At 38.7% G+C, this 15,077-nt stretch overlaps 4 protein-coding genes across 6 annotated transcripts; all 4 read left to right on the top strand.

The window, feature by feature from the left end:
* The first annotated feature begins 1,215 nt into the window (after positions 1-1,215).
* LOC148157913 (ferritin, middle subunit-like) lies at positions 1,216-2,896 on the top strand. Its single transcript, XM_088008083.1, has 4 exons — positions 1,216-1,513; positions 2,088-2,234; positions 2,358-2,483; positions 2,556-2,896. Exons 1-4 carry the CDS (start codon positions 1,412-1,414, stop codon positions 2,709-2,711), a joined length of 531 nt encoding a protein of 176 aa, XP_087864209.1. The 5' UTR covers positions 1,216-1,411; the 3' UTR covers positions 2,712-2,896.
* Positions 2,897-4,721: 1,825 nt separating this feature from the next.
* Positions 4,722-6,433, top strand: LOC148157912 (ferritin, middle subunit-like). Its single transcript, XM_088008082.1, has 4 exons — positions 4,722-5,028; positions 5,624-5,770; positions 5,894-6,019; positions 6,093-6,433. Exons 1-4 carry the CDS (start codon positions 4,927-4,929, stop codon positions 6,246-6,248), a joined length of 531 nt encoding a protein of 176 aa, XP_087864208.1. The 5' UTR covers positions 4,722-4,926; the 3' UTR covers positions 6,249-6,433.
* Positions 6,434-8,593: 2,160 nt separating this feature from the next.
* On the top strand, positions 8,594-10,305 carry LOC148157911 (ferritin, middle subunit-like). 2 transcript variants are annotated; one of them, XM_088008081.1, is made up of 5 exons: positions 8,594-8,689; positions 8,775-8,892; positions 9,494-9,640; positions 9,762-9,887; positions 9,960-10,305. In XM_088008081.1, the coding sequence occupies exons 2-5, from the start codon at positions 8,791-8,793 to the stop codon at positions 10,113-10,115; spliced, it is 531 nt and encodes a 176-aa protein (XP_087864207.1). In that variant the 5' UTR covers positions 8,594-8,689; positions 8,775-8,790; the 3' UTR covers positions 10,116-10,305. The 2 variants fall into 2 exon arrangements, with proteins under 2 accessions (XP_087864207.1, XP_087864206.1); XM_088008080.1 differs by having other exon boundaries at positions 8,595-8,689; positions 8,770-8,892.
* Positions 10,306-12,163: 1,858 nt separating this feature from the next.
* LOC106932757 (ferritin, middle subunit-like) lies at positions 12,164-13,876 on the top strand. 2 transcript variants are annotated; one of them, XM_088008079.1, is made up of 5 exons: positions 12,164-12,260; positions 12,346-12,463; positions 13,065-13,211; positions 13,333-13,458; positions 13,531-13,876. In XM_088008079.1, the coding sequence occupies exons 2-5, from the start codon at positions 12,362-12,364 to the stop codon at positions 13,684-13,686; spliced, it is 531 nt and encodes a 176-aa protein (XP_087864205.1). In that variant the 5' UTR covers positions 12,164-12,260; positions 12,346-12,361; the 3' UTR covers positions 13,687-13,876. The 2 variants fall into 2 exon arrangements, with proteins under 2 accessions (XP_087864205.1, XP_087864204.1); XM_088008078.1 differs by having other exon boundaries at positions 12,165-12,260; positions 12,341-12,463.
* Positions 13,877-15,077: the final 1,201 nt, after the last annotated feature.

The raw sequence follows: 15,077 nt of genomic DNA, 5'->3' as shown, positions 1-15,077 counted from the left end.
ACACCTAAAGATGGAAATTTCTGCCCATTCTTTTAAAAGTAGTACAAACTCAATTAGGTTGGTTGAAGACGATCTCTGAATTTCAGCTTTCAACTCTTACAAGAGACGAATTGGATTCAGGTCTGTAACCAATCACTATTATTAATCACAACTGATATTAGAGTTTGTCACAATAGCACATTTTGCTGGTTAATCAACTGACCCAGAAATTATGATAAATGATAGTATTGTTGTTTTGAGACCACGTAGTTTCTGGCAAAGTTTAAACATGACTTTCTCTAATTTTCTTCTAATAATATATTTTTTCTTCTTTTTATTGACAACAAAATCCATGAATTCTTTTCAATATCCTGCACTACTATGCATTGATCTGTCCCATACAATCCAAATAATATACAGTAAGTTATTATAATGATAAAATATAAATTTGCCATGAATCTTTTGAAAACACTGTATTTCAGATGATGGATTTCAAGCTGTTCATTATGATGGTTGAACAAATGTGAGTGGATGGATGGCTGATAGGCAGACAGAAGGGTGTGATGTAGTCTAAGGTTTTATGTTACTTTTTTTTTTTTTTACTAAACTTTAATCTATATCATTTGATTTTAAATGATAAACCAATACAAAGCGATGCATAGTTGTGAAGTGGAAGGAAAATGGCACATTGTTTTCATTCCTTACTTTTTTATCAAAAGTCAAAAATGTTGTGGATTTCTAACAGCTTCCTTCACTTTGATGACCATGAAAGAAATCCAGTGCAGCTAGTAGTTGAAAATCACTTTTTTAAAGAGACAGCTCAGAGAACACAGCAACACATTTTAAAAATAATGATTAATTTATTTAGAATTAGGTCAAATGTGTTGTATTTTGGAGCTAAGGCAAAAACAACAACAAAAAAGTTATATAGTCACTGCACACATAATTCACATGGACAATTTGGATACATTTCTTATTGAGCTTATTTCTTCACGTAATTCTCAGGAAACACATAGTCATCGCAGGTGGCACCATGTTAAACAGAAACACCTCGGTTCACCATTTCCATGAATCAATAAAGGGGGGAACGAAATTTGATCGCTCACCGTGTTGTGTTACATTTTGCTGTCTTTCAAAAGCGACACCACGATTCTGCTTATCTCATCCTCGATTGCTGATTGGCGGAAACGTGCAGAGTGACTTTCACACCTGTCACGAGATCTGTATAAATACGGAAGAGCGTCGACTCCTTCACAGAACGGGGACCAAAGCCTTAAAGAGTTCTTGCTTCAACAGTGTTTGAACGGAGCTTCCTTTTTGTCCTACTCGAGGTATTTCAACCCTGCTCCTACTTGAACACAACTGTAGTAGTCGATGTAAAGCTTTATTTTTCTAAGTTTTTTGTTAAAAGCACAGGAAAACGCCAACCAAGATGGAATCCCAGGTGCGTCAGAACTACCACCGCGACTGCGAGGCCGCCATTAACAGGATGGTCAACATGGAGATGTATGCCTCCTACACCTACACCTCTATGGTAAGAAACATGAATACTATTTGCACTACATTTGCTTCATTAGTCAGCCTTCTACTATTTAGCCGCTACATATTACCCACCTCGTCAAATAAAATGCTGCATTTCGCTGAGGCTAAGGGACAGCCAACAGGTTAGGGTGTCTGCAGAAGTGGTGTACTTTATTTCACAGCTTTTTTTTTTTCTGTAAAAAACAAACAAACTCAGTGCAATTATCACAGAGGTGAGTTGGTGTAACAAAAATAGTACTCCAGTCAAAGTAGCATACTTCGACATGCTAAGTAGAAATAGAGTAAGATTTAAATAGTGTAATAAAAAATTGCTAAACATTACTCAATGTTTATCTTGTGATTTGATATTTTCCATTCAGGTCAAATGGCCAAAAGTAAACGCTGAAATATGGAATGCAACATTTCACAATTCCATATTTTACGGGTGGTAACTCTAGCTGAGGCTTCAGCAGGGGAAACTGCCATTACTCCACGTGGCTTGCCCAGCTGCTTCTTTGCCAGATAATGATGGGGGTGAGGTATTTTTTATTTTTTTTTATTAACTGTACTACTTGCTTGTTCAACAGGCTCATTACTTCTGCCGTGACGACGTGGCCCTGCCGGGCTTCTCCCATTTCTTCAAGGAGAACAGTGAGGAGGAGAGGGAGCATGCCGACAAGCTGTTGTCCTTCCAGAACAAAAGAGGAGGCCGCATCTTCCTCCAGGATATCAAGGTAAGTGCAGTTGATGCATACAGGGTACACGAAGCGGACTTTGACGTTTAAATTGCAACTAAGCTCAAATTTATTGCTGCATACTGCAAAAAAAGTAACTATAAATATTTTCCATTTTTACAGAAACCAGAGAAGGATGAGTGGGGCAGTGGGCTGGAAGCCATGCAGTGTGCTCTGCAGCTGGAGAAAAATGTCAACCAGGCTCTGCTGGATCTGCACAAGCTGGCCTCTGAGCATGTTGATCCCCATGTAAGTTAAAAGTTATATTTTTGCTTCATTGACACTTGATGCTTTTGAAACTAACAAACAATTCTGTTTCAGCTGTGTGATTTCCTGGAGTCCCACTACCTGAACGAGCAGGTGGAGTCCATCAAGAAGCTCGGTGACTACATCACCAACCTGACCCGCATGGATGCCCACAACAACAAGATGGCGGAGTACCTGTTTGACAAGCACACCCTGGGAGGCAAAAGCTAAATGCCCAGAAGGGAACATGGAGTAGAAGTGTGCAACAAAGGCTTCAGGCTAATCTTGTCTACTCAGTTTAATAATTTCATTGACCTAATCGGTTTCTGAAGTTGTGTCGAGTGTCTTAGACCAACTACTGTACACTTCTGGATAAGTGGAACTTCTGATTCTCTGAATAAACATTTTGAGCTGGAGTTCTGTGGTCTGACTTGTTTATGATTTGAGGGCCTTGTGTCTCCAAAATGGGTAAATTCAAAGGGATGTCCTGGTTAAAAGTGAAGCAGTAAAATGTTGAACAAGATTTTGGAACCAACAAGATTCCTGATTTAACATGTTTCAGAAATGGCCAACAAAAGATCCCATAGGCCGTTTTTTTTTTTTAAAACGGCACCTGGAATGTTGATGCAGCTTAAAATGCTACCTGGTGTTTCCTTGAAAGATTTGCTTGGTGAATCATGAGATTTAATGCACCTTCTGAGCCAAATTGCTAGATGTTAAAGCAAAACCCTGAGGAATTGGGTAGAAACTTGAGACTGCTTGACCTTTGTGGGGTTTTTTTTTTCTTAGGGTTTTTAATTTAGAAGTGCAAGATTTTTTTTTTTCCCCAAGTGAACTTATCCTAAAGGGCAATTTGAAGACAAAACCACACAGCTGCAGGTTTTACAATATTTCAGGACACTAAATGCATGTTAACGCTTTCAGACATGTCCTGTTTATGATTTAAAGTTTCCACAGATCAGGTAGTTATGAAGTCTCTGTGAATGGTTAAAATCTATTAGCGTTTGGTTTGAAAATCTTTTCCCTCTTAAATTCATTAAATAGTAATTTGACCTGCATGAAACATTTTTTTAAATTAACATATCTGTATTGTGTGGTAGACTGACTGCTCATTTAAATCTAACACATATTGCATGACTATGTCAGTTCTGGTCTGTCCAGATGAGAGTGACACATCAATCCCTTGTTGCTGAAACTTTCTTTATGGACATAGAACACCAAATCACCTGTGGCTAATATCTGTCCTGAAAGTTGATAGAAACCACTGATATGGATTTGCTGGTGCAGAAAGTGTGATGGTAGAGAGAGAACTGAGCGAAGAAAGCAAAAGGCGTAGTCCACTAAGCTGGATGGACTCTGGCCAGAACTCAGGTGGTTTTAATCATACCTGAGGAACAGGGATTTTTTTCATTTCAATACATAATTTCTCATTAGAAATCACATGTGAGGAACCCAAAGGTTAAATCCTGGAACATTCCTATTAAATATCTACCATAACTACAAAGATGATACACAGATGTACATTATGATGTTTGAACAAATCAATGTGGATGGATGGATAATAGGCAGACAGAAGGGTGTAATTGAGCCTAAGATTATATGTTGTTTTTTTAACCACAAACTTTAATCTATTTCATTTGATTTTAAACGATAAACCAATACAAAGCGGTGCATAGTCGTGAAGTCGAAGGAAAATGGCACATCATTTTTGTTTATTTCTTTTTATCAAAAGTCAAAAATGTTGTGGATTTCTAACAGCTTCCTTCACTTTGATGACCATGAAAGAAATCCAGTGCAGCTAGTAGTTGAAAATCACTTTTTTAAAGCGACAGCTCAGAGAACACAGCAACACATTTTAAAAATAATGATTATTTTATTTAGAATTAAGCCAAATTTGTGGTATTTTTGTGCTACAGCAAAAAAAAAAGAAAAAAAAAAGTTATATAGCCCTCATATATAGTTCACATGAACAATTTGGATACATTTCTTATTGAGCTTATTTCTTCACGTAATTCTCAGGAAACACATAGTCATCGCAGGTGGCACCATGTTAAACAGAAACACCTCGGTTCACCATTTCCATGAATCAATAAAGGGGGGAACGAAATTTGATCGCTCACCGTGTTGTGTTACATCCTGCTGTCTTTCAAAAGCGACACCACGATTCTGCTTATCTCATCCTCGATTGCTGATTGGCGGAAACGTGCAGAGTGACTTTCACACCTGTCACGAGATCTGTATAAATACGGAAGAGCGTCGACTCCTTCACAGAACGGGGACCAAAGCCTTAAAGAGTTCTTGCTTCAACAGTGTTTGAACGGAGCTTCCTTTTTGTCCTACTCGAGGTATTTCAACCCTGCTCCTACTTGAACACAACTGTAGTAGTCGACGTAAAGCTTTATTTTTCTAAGTTTTTTGTTAAAAGCACAAGAAAACGCCAACCAAGATGCAATCCCAGGTGCGTCAGAACTACCACCGCGACTGCGAGGCCGCCATTAACAGGATGGTCAACATGGAGATGTATGCCTCCTACACATACACCTCTATGGTAAGAAACATGAATACTATTTGCACTACCTTTGCTTCATTAGTCAGCCTTCTGCTATTTAGCCGCTACATATTACCCACCTCGTCAAATAAAATGCTGCATCTCGCTGAGGCTACGGCTTTCAGAAATGAAAATAAGGGACAGCCAACAGGTTAGGGTGTCTGCAGAAGTGGTGTACTTTATTTCACGGCTGTCTTTTGTAAAAAAACAAACTCAGTGCAATTATCAGAGGTGAGTTGGTGTAACAAAAATGGTACTCCAGTCAAAGTAGCATACTTCGACATGCTAAGTAGAAATAGATTAAGATTTAAATGGTGTAATAAAAAATTGCTAAACATTACTCAATGTTTATCTCATGATTTGATATTTTCCATTCAGGTCAAATGGCCAAAAGTAAATGCTGAAATATGGAATGCAACATTTCAAAGCCAAATATGGGATGATGCGTATTTTACAGGTGGTAACTCTAGCTGAGGCTTCAGCAGGGGAAACTGCCATTACTCCACGTGGCTTGCCCAGCTGCTGCTTTGCCAGATAATGATCAGCGTGAGGTTTTTTTTTTTTTTTTTAACTGTACTACTTGCTTGTTCAACAGGCTCATTACTTCTGCCGTGACGACGTGGCCCTGCCGGGCTTCTCCCATTTCTTCAAGGAGAACAGTGAGGAGGAGAGGGAGCATGCCGACAAGCTGTTGTCCTTCCAGAACAAAAGAGGAGGCCGCATCTTCCTCCAGGATATCAAGGTAAGTGCAGTTGATGCATACACGGTACACGGAGTGGACTTTGACATTTAAATTGCAACTAAGCTCAAATTTATTGCTGCATACTGCAATAAAAGTAACTATAAATATTTTCCATTTTTAAAGAAACCAGAGAAGGATGAGTGGGGCAGTGGGCTGGAAGCCATGCAGTGTGCTCTGCAGCTGGAGAAAAATGTCAACCAGGCTCTGCTGGATCTGCACAAGCTGGCCTCTGAGCATGTTGATCCCCATGTAAGTTAAAAGTTATATTTTTGCTTCATTGACACTTGATGCTTTTGAAACTTGACAAACAATTCTGTTTCAGCTGTGTGATTTCCTGGAGTCCCACTACCTGAACGAGCAGGTGGAGTCCATCAAGAAGCTCGGTGACAACATCACCAACCTGACCCGCATGGATGCCCACAACAACAAGATGGCGGAGTACCTGTTTGACAAGCACACCCTGGGAGGCAAAAGCTAAATGCCCAGAAGGGAACATGGAGTAGAAGTGTGCAACAAAGGCTTCAGGCTAATCTTGTCTACTCAGTTTAATAATTTTATTGACCTAATCGGTTTCTGAAGTTGTGTCGAGTGTCTTAGACCAACTACTGTACACTTCTGGATAAGTGGAACTTCTGATTCTCTGAATAAACATTTTGAGCTGGAGTTCTGTGGTCTGACTTGTCTATGATTTGAGGGCCTTGTGTCTCCAAAATGGGTAAATTCAAAGGGATGTCCTTGTTAAAAGTGAAGCAGTAAAATGTTGAACAAGATTTTGGAACCAACAAGATTCCTGATTTAACATGTTTCAGAAATGGCCAACAAAAGATCCCATAGGCCGTTTTTTTTAAAACGGCACCTGGAATGTTGATGCAGCTTAAAATGCTACCTGGTGTTTCCTTGAAAATCTGCTTGGTGAATCATGAGATTTAATGCACCTTCTGAGCCAAATTGCTAGATGTTAAAGCAAAACCCTGAGCAATTGGGAAGAAACTTCAGACTGCTTGACTTTTTAATTTAGAGGTACAAGGTTTTTTCCAAGTGAAATTATCCTAAAGGGCAATTTGAAGCCAAAACCACACAAAGATGCAGGTCTTACAATATTTCAGGACACTTAATGTATTTTCTTAATACTTTCAGACATGTTTTATGATTAAGTTTCCATAGATCAGGTAGTTGGGTCTCTGTGAAATTCAACATTAAAATCTATTTTTAGTTCAGGTTGGTTGGGAAATCTATTCCCCCTTTAATTTGAAAACTACATTTTATTTCTTTTGTCATTTTCTCTTCCAATGATGCAAGTGTTGCAAAAACAGGAGAAATTTGCAAAGGACTAGATTTAAAAGAAAACTGAAACGGATTTTGCTGAAATCACAATGGTTTCTGGAAGTGGACAAGTAACTAAATGGTGAGGGAAATTGAGGATTAACAGGATGGGAGAGAGAGGGAGCTGGACTTGGACACAACCACTTCCAGTCAGTGTTGGTGGATCTGTTTTTGTCCATTTTCAAATGTTTCTACAAATAAAACCCTGAAAATGTGAAAAATGACATTTGTTTCCCCTCAGTCAGTACTAAATCTCCTTTTCTTTGTAGCCAAAGCTTCAGGACTTTTTTTTTTTTAGCAACTTTGGACACCTAAAGATGGAAATTTCTGCCCATTCTTTTAAAAGTAGTACAAACTCAATTAGGTTGGTTGAAGACGATCTCTGAATTTCAGCTTTCAACTCTTACAAGAGACGAATTGGATTCAGGTCTGTAACCAATCACTATTATTAATCACAACTGATATTAGAGTTTGTCACAATAGCACATTTTGCTTGGCGATCAATTGACCCAGAAATAATTGTGATAATTGATAGTATTGTTTTGGCCAAGTTTAAACATGACTTTCTCTAATTTTTTTCTAATATTTCTATATTACTATTTTAATTTCTTTTTTTTTATTGACAACAAAATCCATGAATTCTTTTCAATATCCTGCACTACTATGCATTGATCTGTCCCATACAATCCAAATAATATACAGTAAGTTATTATAATGATAAAATATAAATTTGCCATGAATCTTTTGAAAACACTGTATTTCAGATGGTGGATTTCAAGCTGTTCATTATGATGGTTGAACAAATGTGAGTGGATGGATGGCTGATAGGCAGACAGAAGGGTGTGATGTAGTCTAAGGTTTTATGTTACTTTCTTTTTTTTTTACTAAACTTTAATCTATTTCATTTGATTTTAAATGATAAACCAATACAAAGCGATGCATAGTTGTGAAGTGGAAGGAAAATGGCACATTGTTTTCATTCCTTACTTTTTTATCAAAAGTCAAAAATGTTGTGGATTTCTAACAGCTTCCTTCACTTTGATGACCATGAAAGAAATCCAGTGCAGCTAGTAGTTGAAAATCACTTTTTTAAAGAGACAGCTCAGAGAACACAGCAACACATTTTAAAAATAATGATTATTTTATTTAGAATTAAGCCAAATTTGTGGTATTTTTGTGCTACAGCAAAAAGAAAAAAAAAGTTATATAGCCCTCATATATAGTTCACATGAACAATTTGGATACATTTCTTATTGAGCTTATTTCTTCACGTAATTCTCAGGAAACACATAGTCATCGCAGGTGGCACCATGTTAAACAGAAACACCTCGGTTCACCATTTCCATGAATCAATAAAGGGGGGAACGAAATTTGATCGCTCACCGTCCTGCTGTCTTTCAAAAGCGACACCACGATTCTGCTTATCTCATCCTCGATTGCTGATTGGCGGAAACGTGCAGAGTGACTTTCACACCTGTCACGAGATCTGTATAAATACGGAAGAGCGTCGACTCCTTCACAGAACGGGGACCAAAGCCTTAAAGAGTTCTTGCTTCAACAGTGTTTGAACGGAGCTTCCTTTTTGTCCTACTCGAGGTATTTCAACCCTGCTCCTACTTGAACACTACTGTAGTAGTCGACGTAAAGCTTTATTTTTCTAAGTTTTTTGTTAAAAGCACAGGAAAACGCCAACCAAGATGGAATCCCAGGTGCGTCAGAACTACCACCGCGACTGCGAGGCCGCCATTAACAGGATGGTCAACATGGAGATGTATGCCTCCTACACCTACACCTCTATGGTAAGAAACATGAATACTATTTGCACTACCTTTGCTTCATTAGTCAGCCTTCTACTATTTAGCCGCTACATATTACCCACCTCGTCAAATAAAATGCTGCATCTCGCTGAGGCTACGGCTTTCAGAAATGAAAATAAGGGACAGCCAACAGGTTAGGGTGTCTGCAGAAGTGGTGTACTTTATTTCACGGCTGTTTTTTTTCTTTCTTTCTATTATTTAAATTAAGTCAATGGTGCACTCATCACAGAGGAGAGTTGGTGTACCCAAAGTTGTACTCTAGTCAAAGTAGCATAACATCGACATCCCAAGTAGAAATGGATTAAGCTTTAAATAAGTGTAAAAATATTGCTAAAAACATTACTCAATGTTTATCTTGTGATTTTGATATTTTCCATTCAGGTCAAATGGCCAAAAGTAAACGCTGAAATATGGAATGCAACATTTCACGATTCCGTATTTTATGGGTGGTAACTCTAGCTGAGGCTTCAGCAGGGGAAACTGCCATTACTCCACGTGGCTTGCCCAGCTGCTTCTTTGCCAGATAATGATCAGCGTGAGGTATTTTTTATTTTTTTAACTGTACTACTTGCTTGTTCAACAGGCTCATTACTTCTGCCGTGACGACGTGGCCCTGCCGGGCTTCTCCCATTTCTTCAAGGAGAACAGTGAGGAGGAGAGGGAGCATGCCGACAAGCTGTTGTCCTTCCAGAACAAAAGAGGAGGCCGCATCTTCCTCCAGGATATCAAGGTAAGAGCAACTAATGCTAACGGAATACACCGAGCAGCCATTTTGATTAAATTGCAACTTGAATCAAATGTATTGCTGCATACTGCAAAAAAGTAACTATAAATATTTTCCATATTTACAGAAACCAGAGAAGGATGAGTGGGGCAGTGGGCTGGAAGCCATGCAGTGTGCTCTGCAGCTGGAGAAAAATGTCAACCAGGCTCTGCTGGATCTGCACAAGCTGGCCTCTGATCGCGTTGATCCCCATGTAAGTTAAAAGTTATATTTTTGCTTCATTGACACTTGATGCTTTTGAAACTAACAAACAATTCTGTTTCAGCTGTGTGATTTCCTGGAGTCCCACTACCTGAACGAGCAGGTGGAGTCCATCAAGAAGCTCGGTGACTACATCACCAACCTGACCCGCATGGATGCCCACAACAACAAGATGGCGGAGTACCTGTTTGACAAGCACACCCTGGGAGGCAAAAGCTAAATGCCCAGAAGGGAACATGGAGTAGAAGTGTGCAACAAAGGCTTCAGGCTAAACTTGTCTACTCCAGAGCTTAAGCATTTCATTGACCTAATCAGTTTCTGAAGTTGTGATGAGTGTCTTATCCAGAAGTGTATTGAGTAGTTGGTCTAAGTGTAACTTCTGATTCTCTGAATAAACATTTTGAGCTGGAGTTCTGTGGTCTGACTTGTTTATGATTTGAGGGCCTTGTGTCTCCAAAATGGGTAAATTCAAAGGGATGTCCTGGTTAAAAGTGAAGCAGTAAAATGTTGAACAAGATTTTGGAACCAACAAAATTCCTGATTTAACATGTTTCAGAAATGGCCAACAAAAGATCCCATAGGCAGTTTTTTTTTTTAAAACGGCACCTGGAATGTTGATGCAGCTTAAAATGCTACCTGGTGTTTCCTTGAAAATCTGCTTGGTAAATCATGAGATTTAATACACAAACCTGAGCCAAATTGCTAGATGTTAAAGCAAAACCCTGAGGAATTGGGAAGAAACTTGAGACTGCTTGACCTTTGTGGGTTTTTTTTTCCTTAGGGTTTTTAATTTAGAAGTGCAAGATTTTTTTTTTTTTTTTTTTTTCCCCAAGTGAACTTATCCTAAAGGGCAATTTGAAGACAAAACCACACAAAGCTGCAGGTTTTACAATATTTCAGGACACTAAATGCATGTTAACACTTTCAGACATGTCCTGTTTATGATTTATTTAAAGTTTCCACAGATCAGGTAGTTATGAAGTCTCTGTGAATGGTTAAAATCTATTAGAGTTCAGTTTGGTTTGAAAATCTTTTCCCTCTTAAATTCATTAAATAGTAATTTGACCTGCATGAAACATTTTTTAAAATTAACATATCTGTATTGTGTGGTAGACTGACTGCTCATTTAAATCTCTAACACATATTGCATGACTATGTCAGTTCTGGTCTGTCCAGATGAGAGTGACACATCAATCCCTTGTTGCTGAAACTTTCTTTATGGACATAGAACACCAAATCACCTGTGGCTAATATCTGTCCTGAAAGTTGATAGAAACCACTGATGTGGATTTGCTGGTGCATAAAGTGTGATGGTAGAGAGAGAACTGAGCGAAGAAAGCAAAAGGCGTAGTCCACTAAGCTGGATGGACTCTGGCCAGAACTCAGGTGGTTTTAATTATACCTGAGGAACAGGGATTTTTTTAATTTCAATACATAATTTCTCATTAGAAATCACATGTGAGGAACCCAAAGGTTAAATCCTGGAACATTCCTATTAAATATCTACCATAACTACAAAGATGATACACAGATGTACATTATGATTGAACAAATCAATGTGGATGGATGGATAATAGGCAGACAGAAGGGTGTAATTGAGCCTAAGATTATTATACTTTTTTTTTTTTTTACCACAAACTTTAATCTATTTCATTTGATTTCAAATGATAAACCAATACAAAGCGGTGCATAGTTGTGAAGTCAAAGGAAAATGGCACATCATTTTTGTTTATTTCTTTTTATCAAAAGGCAAAAATGTTGTTGTGGATTTCTAACAGCTTCCTTCACTTTGATGACCATGAAAGAAATCCAGTGCAGCTAGTAGAAGAAAACCACTTTTTTAAAGCGACAGCTCAGAGAACACAGCAACACATTTTAAAAATACTGATTATTTTATTTAGAATTAAGCCAAATTTGTGGTATTTTTGTGCTACAGCAAAAAAAAAAGAAAAAAAAAAGTTATATAGCCCTCATATATAGTTCACATGAACAATTTGGATACATTTCTTATTGAGCTTATTTCTTCACGTAATTCTCAGGAAACACATAGTCATCGCAGGTGGCACCATGTTAAACAGAAACACCTCGGTTCACCATTTCCGTGAATCAATAAAGGGGGGAACGAAATTTGATCGCTCACCGTGTTGTGTTACATCCTGCTGTCTTTCAAAAGCGACACCACGATTCTGCTTATCTCATCCTCGATTGCTGATTGGCGGAAACGTGCAGAGTGACTTTCACACCTGTCACGAGATCTGTATAAATACGGAAGAGCGTCGACTCCTTCACAGAACGGGGACCAAAGCCTTAAAGAGTTCTTGCTTCAACAGTGTTTGAACGGAGCTTCCTTTTTGTCCTACTCGAGGTATTTCAACCCTGCTCCTACTTGAACACTACTGTAGTAGTCGACGTAAAGCTTTATTTTTCTAAGTTTTTTGTTAAAAGCACAGGAAAACGCCAACCAAGATGGAATCCCAGGTGCGTCAGAACTACCACCGCGACTGCGAGGCCGCCATTAACAGGATGGTCAACATGGAGATGTATGCCTCCTACACCTACACCTCTATGGTAAGAAACATGAATACTATTTGCACTACCTTTGCTTCATTAGTCAGCCTTCTACTATTTAGCCGCTACATATTACCCACCTCGTCAAATAAAATGCTGCATCTCGCTGAGGCTACGGCTTTCAGAAATGAAAATAAGGGACAGCCAACAGGTTAGGGTGTCTGCAGAAGTGGTGTACTTTATTTCACGGCTGTTTTTTTTCTTTCTTTCTATTATTTAAATTAAGTCAATGGTGCACTCATCACAGAGGAGAGTTGGTGTACCCAAAGTTGTACTCTAGTCAAAGTAGCATAACATCGACATCCCAAGTAGAAATGGATTAAGCTTTAAATAAGTGTAAAAATATTGCTAAAAACATTACTCAATGTTTATCTTGTGATTTTGATATTTTCCATTCAGGTCAAATGGCCAAAAGTAAACGCTGAAATATGGAATGCAACATTTCACGATTCCGTATTTTATGGGTGGTAACTCTAGCTGAGGCTTCAGCAGGGGAAACTGCCATTACTCCACGTGGCTTGCCCAGCTGCTTCTTTGCCAGATAATGATCAGCGTGAGGTATTTTTTATTTTTTTAACTGTACTACTTGCTTGTTCAACAGGCTCATTACTTCTGCCGTGACGACGTGGCCCTGCCGGGCTTCTCCCATTTCTTCAAGGAGAACAGTGAGGAGGAGAGGGAGCATGCCGACAAGCTGTTGTCCTTCCAGAACAAAAGAGGAGGCCGCATCTTCCTCCAGGATATCAAGGTAAGAGCAACTAATGCTAACGGAATACACCGAGCAGCCATTTTGATTAAATTGCAACTTGAATCAAATGTATTGCTGCATACTGCAAAAAAGTAACTATAAATATTTTCCATATTTACAGAAACCAGAGAAGGATGAGTGGGGCAGTGGGCTGGAAGCCATGCAGTGTGCTCTGCAGCTGGAGAAAAATGTCAACCAGGCTCTGCTGGATCTGCACAAGCTGGCCTCTGATCGCGTTGATCCCCATGTAAGTTAAAAGTTATATTTTTGCTTCATTGACACTTGATGCTTTTGAAACTAACAAACAATTCTGTTTCAGCTGTGTGATTTCCTGGAGTCCCACTACCTGAACGAGCAGGTGGAGTCCATCAAGAAGCTCGGTGACTACATCACCAACCTGACCCGCATGGATGCCCACAACAACAAGATGGCGGAGTACCTGTTTGACAAGCACACCCTGGGAGGCAAAAGCTAAATGCCCAGAAGGGAACATGGAGTAGAAGTGTGCAACAAAGGCTTCAGGCTAAACTTGTCTACTCCAGAGCTTAAGCATTTCATTGACCTAATCAGTTTCTGAAGTTGTGATGAGTGTCTTATCCAGAAGTGTATTGAGTAGTTGGTCTAAGTGTAACTTCTGATTCTCTGAATAAACATTTTGAGCTGGAGTTCTGTGGTCTGACTTGTTTATGATTTGAGGGCCTTGTGTCTCCAAAATGGGTAAATTCAAAGGGATGTCCTGGTTAAAAGTGAAGCAGTAAAATGTTGAACAAGATTTTGGAACCAACAAAATTCCTGATTTAACATGTTTCAGAAATGGCCAACAAAAGATCCCATAGGCAGTTTTTTTTTTTAAAACGGCACCTGGAATGTTGATGCAGCTTAAAATGCTACCTGGTGTTTCCTTGAAAATCTGCTTGGTAAATCATGAGATTTAATACACAAACCTGAGCCAAATTGCTAGATGTTAAAGCAAAACCCTGAGGAATTGGGAAGAAACTTGAGACTGCTTGACCTTTGTGGGTTTTTTTTTCCTTAGGGTTTTTAATTTAGAAGTGCAAGATTTTTTTTTTTTTTTTTTTTTCCCCAAGTGAACTTATCCTAAAGGGCAATTTGAAGACAAAACCACACAAAGCTGCAGGTTTTACAATATTTCAGGACACTAAATGCATGTTAACACTTTCAGACATGTCCTGTTTATGATTTATTTAAAGTTTCCACAGATCAGGTAGTTATGAAGTCTCTGTGAATGGTTAAAATCTATTAGAGTTCAGTTTGGTTTGAAAATCTTTTCCCTCTTAAATTCATTAAATAGTAATTTGACCTGCATGAAACATTTTTTAAAATTAACATATCTGTATTGTGTGGTAGACTGACTGCTCATTTAAATCTCTAACACATATTGCATGACTATGTCAGTTCTGGTCTGTCCAGATGAGAGTGACACATCAATCCCTTGTTGCTGAAACTTTCTTTATGGACATAGAACACCAAATCACCTGTGGCTAATATCTGTCCTGAAAGTTGATAGAAACCACTGATGTGGATTTGCTGGTGCATAAAGTGTGATGGTAGAGAGAGAACTGAGCGAAGAAAGCAAAAGGCGTAGTCCACTAAGCTGGATGGACTCTGGCCAGAACTCAGGTGGTTTTAATTATACCTGAGGAACAGGGATTTTTTTAATTTCAATACATAATTTCTCATTAGAAATCACATGTGAGGAACCCAAAGGTTAAATCCTGGAACATTCCTATTAAATATCTACCATAACTACAAAGATGATACACAGATGTACATTATGATTGAACAAATCAATGTGGATGGATGGATAATAGGCAGACAGAAGGGTGTAATTGAGCCTAAGATTAT

This window comes from Poecilia mexicana, unplaced genomic scaffold, assembly GCF_051168715.1.
Source record: "Poecilia mexicana isolate PSO_F unplaced genomic scaffold, ASM5116871v1 scaffold_8, whole genome shotgun sequence".
NCBI lineage: Eukaryota > Metazoa > Chordata > Actinopteri > Cyprinodontiformes > Poeciliidae > Poecilia > Poecilia mexicana.
Note: the sequence above shows the minus strand (reverse complement) of the source record. Positions and strands in the feature narration are given on the sequence as shown.

What these genes read in the sequence shown, in the direction of transcription:
- LOC148157913 (XM_088008083.1), top strand. Translation starts at nt 1,412, where the DNA reads ATGGAATCCCAGGTGCGTCAGAACTACCACCGCGACTGCGAGGCCGCC. An exon ending in CCTACACCTACACCTCTATG is followed by an intron (nt 1,514 to 2,087) that starts GTAAGAAACATG and finishes CTTGTTCAACAG; the next exon opens with GCTCATTACTTCTGCCGTGA. An exon ending in TCTTCCTCCAGGATATCAAG is followed by an intron (nt 2,235 to 2,357) that starts GTAAGTGCAGTT and finishes CCATTTTTACAG; the next exon opens with AAACCAGAGAAGGATGAGTG.
- LOC148157912 (XM_088008082.1), top strand. Translation starts at nt 4,927, where the DNA reads ATGCAATCCCAGGTGCGTCAGAACTACCACCGCGACTGCGAGGCCGCC. An exon ending in CCTACACATACACCTCTATG is followed by an intron (nt 5,029 to 5,623) that starts GTAAGAAACATG and finishes CTTGTTCAACAG; the next exon opens with GCTCATTACTTCTGCCGTGA. An exon ending in TCTTCCTCCAGGATATCAAG is followed by an intron (nt 5,771 to 5,893) that starts GTAAGTGCAGTT and finishes CCATTTTTAAAG; the next exon opens with AAACCAGAGAAGGATGAGTG.
- LOC148157911 (XM_088008081.1), top strand. Translation starts at nt 8,791, where the DNA reads ATGGAATCCCAGGTGCGTCAGAACTACCACCGCGACTGCGAGGCCGCC. An exon ending in TCTTCCTCCAGGATATCAAG is followed by an intron (nt 9,641 to 9,761) that starts GTAAGAGCAACT and finishes CCATATTTACAG; the next exon opens with AAACCAGAGAAGGATGAGTG. An exon ending in CTGATCGCGTTGATCCCCAT is followed by an intron (nt 9,888 to 9,959) that starts GTAAGTTAAAAG and finishes ATTCTGTTTCAG; the next exon opens with CTGTGTGATTTCCTGGAGTC.
- LOC106932757 (XM_088008079.1), top strand. Translation starts at nt 12,362, where the DNA reads ATGGAATCCCAGGTGCGTCAGAACTACCACCGCGACTGCGAGGCCGCC. An exon ending in TCTTCCTCCAGGATATCAAG is followed by an intron (nt 13,212 to 13,332) that starts GTAAGAGCAACT and finishes CCATATTTACAG; the next exon opens with AAACCAGAGAAGGATGAGTG. An exon ending in CTGATCGCGTTGATCCCCAT is followed by an intron (nt 13,459 to 13,530) that starts GTAAGTTAAAAG and finishes ATTCTGTTTCAG; the next exon opens with CTGTGTGATTTCCTGGAGTC.